Source organism: Varroa jacobsoni, unplaced genomic scaffold (assembly GCF_002532875.2).
Source record: "Varroa jacobsoni isolate VJ856 unplaced genomic scaffold, vjacob_1.0 scaffold_803, whole genome shotgun sequence".
Classification (NCBI taxonomy): Eukaryota; Metazoa; Arthropoda; class Arachnida; order Mesostigmata; family Varroidae; genus Varroa; species Varroa jacobsoni.
The window spans coordinates 162,694-170,924 of NW_019213705.1; the positions used below are offsets into that span (position 1 = coordinate 162,694).

The window sequence follows — 8,231 nt, forward strand, 5'->3', positions numbered from 1 at the left end:
CTGTTTTTACCACCGGTTCATTCACGTAGTAATCCGGGTTGTGTACATGAACTGAAAAGGGATCCGCCAAACAAACCAACCTGCCCCATCGGCTTTATGTGTATAAAGAAGCACATGTATCACATTGTATGTACATATTGATTTTAATTTAGCTTCTTATATACTTGTAGAAGATCAAATTCAAAACGTTTTTTATGCTCATAAATCTAAGACATGGCGGTTATGCTGAGCCGATGGCGACCCGTATCGTCCGGTCCTTCGTTCTGCAAGCATTAACCCAAAACGAAATATTTGAGCATATAGAGCTTCTACGGCCTCTTCACAGAAATACCTAACGGAACTGCGGGCTTTTGAATCGTCAAGCAGATTGACGGTCAAGACTCGTCCTTGAAAACCGTCGGCAATTGCTAGACAGAATGCACTACAAACATACTACCGAGGTCATTTGGCCTAAGATTAAAATGTGTTAGTTCTTGAAAACTGCTACGTCATAACGTTCATTATATAAAACAGGCCCTATCGGTGTGTATTCTAGATAAGAAGTTGGAATGTTATGAAAGAACTTTGTGAAAATGGGAAAAGCTAGTAATTATTGCATTTTCGTGGACAGCACAATGGCTTGAGTATGGTCGTGATTGACTGAGATAGCCGCTTACCCGCTGACACCTAGCTTGAACGGATAATATTCAACCGGAAATTGTCTGCTAGCTGACAGTAGAAGATTAGGCGAAACGAACATTCTGTGTTCATACGAAAGGTATAGCGCAACATAGTACCATGGGATTATTATACAGGTATAACAGCACTTGGATTAATTAAACAGAAAGAATAAACTCGTCCATGAACTAATCATTGCTTCGGGATGCTTTCTATTGCAGGCTCGGGCCCGAACGGCATATGCGATATCAAGTCGCACCCATTTTTCCAATCGATCGATTGGGAAGCCCTTTACAATCGTCAGGTGACGCCGCCTTTTATTCCAGCTGTCAACCGATCCGACAATACCGTCTATTTTGACAAGGTATATGAGTGGATTCGATTTCTGCATGGGAGCGGCCGTTAAACAGTTATTTGTGGAAGCACACGGGAACTTAGAATTGAAGCAGTATTATGTGCTTTTCTTTAGCAGGGTTGCGGCGCGCAACAGAATGGCACTTTTCACTAAGCAAAACGAATTATTCTGCCATTTATAGCCAGGCCATAATCATATTGAATTTCATTGTTGTGTTACTTTTTTGTCTCTTGTTCAGGAGTTCACGTCAAAAACCCCCGAAGATTCACCGGGAGTTCCGCCGTCTGCCAACGCCCATGAGCTGTTCAAGGGGTTCAGCTTCGTTGCGCAGCTCGACCAGGAAGAAGTGCAGCCCAACGGTGATCCTGCTAAATGGTGAGTGCCAGAGTAGGCGGTGGCATTCTTTGCATGCCCATAATAACACATATCGTACGTAAATATGCAGTCCTTCAAATCACTAAAGATGTTTTTCAAAAAGTTCTTTTCAATGCGACCGAATCAGGGTATATAAACATGAAACCGAGCACAAACCAAGACATGTATATCACAAAATTATTTTTTTGGCCTATTGTCAAAACAATTTGCATTTATATATCGCTACAAATATGTATGTATACGCCAACGCTTAGAAATTAAGATGTGAACTACTCTCCTGATTTTGTACGCTTATCTGTCCCACAATTTATTCGATAACAGATGCTACCAAAGTTCGTACCTTACGGATTATTGGTGAAACGCGGCTGCTGGAATCATAGGATTAGTTGTTGATCTAATTATAGTTATTATTATCATGAACTTAAGGTTGAGAAATTTTCAATATCATGGGTCGCCTTTCGCCATCTTTCGATGAGCTTGCTTGCTGTCCTCTTTTTATGGTTGCTTTCAGTGGACGGATGCGTTTCTACGCGACGCGAGTTAATTGCAAAGCTAAAAGCTTGAAAGTCGCGAAAGAGGGCTAACGGCAAGTGACATTTCTAGAGAAACGCGGGAGCCTAATGGGTTAAAGCGCTAGCTTGCTGGTGTTTCCATCTGCTTAGATAGCCTTAGGGCTGTTCCAGAACGCTACTTTGATCGATGATGCATGCAGCCGCTAACCCCCCGCCGCAGCGTATACTTGGCATTAGTACATTTTCGCATGACCTGGCGTTCAGTTGGGTCGGTGGCAAGTCATTGAATAGTCGTTTGCTTAAGAACCTGTGGTACCATGCATTTAATTGACTCAACACTGGCAATATACATAAGCTGTTGCGTGGGCCGTGAGCGAATATATATATAATATACATTATTTATAGATGTATTTATATTCTGAACTGGATAGAAGAGTACAAAGAATCGAATATGGCTGGATGGCAGTGGTACACGATGGTAAAACCAGGTGGACAGGTTAAATGGACCAGTTCATCTCACATGACTAACTATGAAAGGGCTGAGGCGCCACCTTCCTCAGGCCCATCGCAGGTTGTTAAATAACACAGGCAAGCTCGCAATCTATCGTATTACAGGTTCGTGAATTGGCGTTTCGTTATACGGACCAGAAGAAAAGCCTATTTGGTAGCAAGTTTTTAGCCGATCGTCTTTATTTGCTGGAGGTGCAGCAGGCCGCTATAAAGTATCGCAAAAATAGGTCTTGTTTCAAGGAAATATAAACTTGAATCTTGTAAAGTTGAATTTATATGAATAGATAAGCAGTATTTAGCTTGATTTATGTCATTTCAATATAAAAAAAAAACAAGTTAGGCGATACACGTATTCTACGTCAGAGTTTTTAAAGGCTGCAACGTCGATGCACCTTATCCAATCCTATTTTACGGTGAATGTCATTACCGTTCTGTTTCGACTACAGGCAATGCTTGCTTCGCTTGTAGTTATCAAACTGCGTTTTCTTCATCACATTAGTTCAAATTATCGTTGACACCTAATATCTCGAATCATAGTGTTGATTTTGTGATATTATGTTACGTTTCCGCAAAAAACTAATAGGGCTACCACCAGCGATTGATATAGCCTGCAGGAGTGCAGGCTGCCAAGCGTAAACATTGTTTCTCCTAGGCAGCCTTACATAATGTGCGGTCCATCAGATACTCACATTCAAGGGCACGATAAAAAAGTAACTCCCGTTTTATACTTTACTAGTAAATTTTTTTTCTAATATATACAACCGTGTTCATATTTTTCCATTATTTTATGGATTAAGTGTAATGTGTTGAGATTAATTGTAGAGTACTTATCGATGGTATTTGCGGCTCCCTTGACTTTGTGCAGGTTTCTGTGTGATGTTCAATAATACATTGCAGTTAAACTTTAGTTAATAAGGCGTTTCGAAAGGCCAAACCGGTAACTTCAATACAGATTGAAGCTTTCGAAAGCTTCTCTTATATGAACATGCGCCAGAGTAACCAGAACATAACGTCTACTCTGTTAACCTAGACAAGGATAGTGACAATCTACAATGTTGAAACCTTCTCAAGCGTTCCGCGGCTGCCTCGCATTTTATCGGTCTTCATGTGTCGGGCGTTCTAACTCATGTACTGGCATTTGCTGCATGCAGTGTGATACCTGTTTTGCTCTTTGTAATCGGTTGTGTTATTAAAGAAATGTCGAAGCCTAAGCGAAATGATGGTTAAAGAACGCTACTAAGTCTCTGTTACATAAATGATTTCGTAGGTACAATCTGAATTATAAAGAGTCGATCCATAAGGACTATGAGATTAAGGAAGAGATTGGACGTGGAGCATTCTCAGTATGCAAACGATGCGTACACCGCCAATCAGGGAAAGAATACGCAGTCAAGGTATGTACATCTTAGTTAAAGGCAACGGTAAATATGCATGAACCATGGGCAATTTAACCACTAAGCAATAACTTAAACCTCTCCAACGTGTACATTTCGAAGGGTTAGTTATACCTACATACACATAATGTGCAATTTTGTTGCTAACTCGTTTGTGCAGATCGTAGATAAGTACAAGAAAGACTGCCAGGAGGAAATCGAGATTCTTCTTCGTTACGGACAGCATCCCAACATTTTGACGGTTTACGACGTCTACCAGGACTCCGGCTCCGTGTTCATTGTGATGGAGCTATTGCGTGGCGGCGAGCTCCTAGATCGTATCCTTTTTGAGAAGCACTTCAGCGAGCGCGAGGCTTGTGCGGTAGTCGAAGTTGTGGCTAGGACTGTAAAATTCCTTCATGACAATGGTGTCGTACACCGCGACCTAAAACCATCCAATATCATCTATGCTGATTCATCGGGTGTTCCAGAAAGCCTGCGGATTTGTGATTTCGGCTTCGCCAAACAAATGCGCGCTGAAAATGGTCTTCTGATGACGCCTTGTTATACCGCAAACTTCGTAGCACCAGAGGTGCTCAAAAAACAGGTAAATTTGATTAAGTCATAGATCTAGTGAAAGTTTGTGAATGATATGAAACGTTGAAGGAAACTCAATGCGACTCAGCTATGCTGCGTTTTATACAAGCTTATTTTCGTGATCAAAATAAACTGGGATTATTTACAAAATTTCATGATTTTCCAGTCCCATATATTCAATTAATATACCTATTCATGTGCAACTTATACCTTTTTTGCCCAGATACATTTCGTCTGATCGTGCTATCAATGTATAGTAATAATAAAAATAATGCTAACAATATCCACGCTTGTATATTTTGGCTATTTTTGCTTTTTAGGGTTATGACGAAGCATGTGATATTTGGTCAATGGGTGTACTTCTTTACACAATGTTAGCGGGCCATACTCCTTTCGCGTCATCGAACGACTCACCGGATGACATTCTAGCTCGAATCGGCTCAGGCAAATTTGATCTGGAAAAGGGTAATTGGGCAAACATCAGTCCGCCAGCGAAGAACCTCGTCGAGAAGATGCTGCATGTTGACCCGAAGCAGCGTTACAAAGCCGCTGATATCCTGCAGCATCCATGGGTGCTGTCCAAAGCTTCATTGCCAACGCGCCAGCTGCCACACTCGCAAGATGCACGTCAGATAAAGGCAGCTATGGACGCAACCTTTGCAGCTATCAACGCCGGCCAGAAGAGTCCAGTACTCGAGCCCGTGGATGCGTCAAGCCTCGCCCGCCGCCGAAAGAACAATGCATCTTCACCTCTCAGTGTCAAGAAAGCGTGAGCGCCCAATTAGAAAGTTTTAAATTTATTCGTTTGAACTACCTGGCCTAAGGCTATGCCATGGTATATAAAGCAAAAAAGTCCACCTTATATGCCAAACAATACAATAATGACCCGGATTATTGATGGCAGACAACATTTTCGATTAACTAATCACATCAATAGCATTCAGAGAAAGAGAAACAGAGAGAAAGAGCAAGGAAGATGTTTTTTAATAGCGGATCTACTTGCTTCCGAAAAACTGAATCCGAAAATTGACCCTCAGCGTTTGTAACCGGAGGGCCATTGCTGTGATTTGCACGTTATTTATTAATTCATTTCTATTTTTATTATTATTATTGTCATAAGGCACTATTTATAAAAACGTCCGTACGAATGTAACTATGATCAGAAAGCCATCGTTGCCTAGTACGAGGGAAATCACAATAATTACATTGAGCCCGATACGGCGTATACAAGACAGATACAACGGGCGACAAAAAACCTTGTGGTCAACGGCCACTTAGCTAACCGAATCTGATGATGAAGGTATTGTCGAGTATACTTCATATGTGCTCACGGGTATTTAGACGGAAGGTGGACAGATAAGCTAATGTCCTTTGTATATATTCACATACACCAATGGTCACGACAGCTGTCAGTGAATTCGAGACGTAAACGGATAAAACCCAACTTGATGACCCGATTATCTGTGTGAGTCGTTAGGTAATTGAAACGAAGGAAGAATGACTTAATCGCTACAAGGAAAGTTTGTTCAATTCGAAATGATAAATTGGACTCCTAAATACGTTGAATATGAGCTCTAGCTGTTAGGCATTTTATCTCGTACAACCAATTGTATATATAATACAAAACTATCCATTGGTTATCGATGGGCGCGCCAACATTTACGACTGATCGAATCGATTAAGTAGTCGACTGGTCGCCATTTATAAAATACACAGTCGTGCGGACACAGCACTAGCCTTACAGTAATTAAAAAAAGACAAAGAGCCTTCAAATGTGTGTGAATATTATAAAAATAATTATAATGATAATAATAGCCATAATGCATAATAAACAATCGAACGATCGTATGCCACGTTGATAATTGATACAGTAAAATTCGGTAGAGAAATATCAACTAATATTCTGGAATTCTCCATATAATACAAACGTTCATCTGTCCTCCCGTGAACGCGTATAACGTCAATCACTATCGTAGTGTTCATCATTAAATGGAGCATCTATAGGGACGACAATAACAATATATATAAACATTGTTCTGACTCTTGTTCCCCTTCAATTAGTTGTCACTACTCGATAAATACTACATCGTGAGCGTGGATGGAATCGAAAAACCGTTGTGAGTCGAGAGTGACACTAGATCGAAACTCTCTTCGGCCAGTAGGTTCCGCAGCCGTTCCAGCAATATCCAGATACAACAAAATACTGCCGAGCTTGTACACACACATAACTCCTTGGTAAAGGATGAAAGTAAAAAAATGAATATAAATCGACCTATATAATTCATTTTTTCGTTCATTCATTCAGCTAATTAGAAGTGATTTTCAGCAGTGGCAAAAAAAAATTAGAAAAGCATACTAGACGAAGTGTGACTGAGGTGGAAAAATAAAAATAGACGATATTGTACAACGGAAATAACACTATTACACTAGTTATACTCACTACCAGCTGCGCAGAGTGACAGACGCAAGAGGCCACATCGCTATGCATTAACACTTACTATGATCATAATTGTTAGCGAGTAGTATTGCTATGATTACGACTTGTATGATCGAGAGAAACGAATGTAATTAACACTATTGATATACTGAGATATCCTTATGATAAGAAAAAAAATTGAAAATTAATTAAATTTGAAATGAACGCCCGTACAGAATATGATCATCATATAATCATGGTTTTATTACCACTGAAACTGTTCTTCTACCGTTCAAGTCGCGAATCAGTCCTCTTCCATTGCATATATATAAATTGAAACTAGCAGAGACGACAACAACATTAACGACAGCGGCAACTAAGACCCATTGAAGATGAACCACTAGATGAAAAAAGCACTCTCTTTAAGAAGAAAAGGAACAGCAACAAACATGTAAACACGTTCTTGTAAAAAGTAGCACTCGTTATTTTTTGTCGTTTTGTTTATAACACACATTTTAGCTTCACAACATGAAGGACATACGAGGCATGAAGGAAAACAATTGCCAACAAAGTTGGCTGTATTTTAAAATCGTGACTAACGCCCGTCTCTCTACTTTTGTTCCTATGTACCTTTATTATACTTACGCTTGCCATACTTCTATTCTATTGATAATTGCCTAGTTAACCAAGTATAATAAATAATTAGTGTTGATTTGAAAAAAGCAGTAAAGCGTAGCTAGTACACGAATATAGACAAAACGAGAAATCAAATATGTATTTGCCTTCACCGATTATAGGAACGACAACTGAAAGCTTAGTTGAGTGCATACAAAATAACGATTTGAGAAGATTACAGATAATAACGATGTGACATAGGTTTGCTAGCCACAGCAATAGATTAAACCCGTAGGAACCAGAGCGGGCGACCTGTCGTTTCTGTTTTCAAAAAAAGTCGGGAGACAAAAGAAACTTTCCATAAAACGAAGCAACAAAGACAAGAATGATGGAGGGCAAAATCGTCTAAAAAACCACACAAAAAAAGAACAAAGTGCTGAAAAAGCGGGGCAGTAATTTCTAATCGTTTGAAGTTTCCGCCACCCTATGGGAAAAAGGCTCATACAAAACTGAAGCATCTTTCCCAAGTTACCCACGTGGAGCGGAATGAGTTGTTACTCAAGTGAAAACCTGTAGTGATGCACACCACCCTTTAGAAAGGTCCTTCACTACACAAGTACATCACTGGAAGAATCGGGGCTCTCTCACCAGTATCACACACTACAGTGCCGTGTTGATCTGATCGACTGTGTATTATTCACACCACAATTCAATGTATTGCAAACTGTAAGAAGGCCACTTAAAATGGGGCAAAAATCAACACATCTATGCCAATATGAAACGAGTTGCTTTGGGTGCGTTTGACCGCGCTTCAGCTTTCT

The 8,231-nt window shown here is 40.1% G+C and overlaps 1 protein-coding gene across 11 annotated transcripts in view; it reads left to right on the forward strand.

The window, feature by feature from the left end:
* Window positions 1-6,663, forward strand: part of S6kII (Ribosomal protein S6 kinase II) — a 156,448-nt gene extending 149,785 nt beyond the window's left edge. For all 11 annotated transcript variants that reach the window (XM_022839481.2, XM_022839490.2, XM_086969876.1 and 8 more), the window contains 5 exons: window positions 879-1,021; window positions 1,251-1,387; window positions 3,677-3,803; window positions 3,964-4,389; window positions 4,700-6,663. In XM_022839481.2, the coding sequence (XP_022695216.1) occupies window positions 879-1,021; window positions 1,251-1,387; window positions 3,677-3,803; window positions 3,964-4,389; window positions 4,700-5,152 (1,286 nt within the window). In that variant the 3' untranslated portion in view covers window positions 5,153-6,663. The remainder of the gene's footprint in view (window positions 1-878; window positions 1,022-1,250; window positions 1,388-3,676; window positions 3,804-3,963; window positions 4,390-4,699) is intronic.
* Window positions 6,664-8,231: the final 1,568 nt, after the last annotated feature.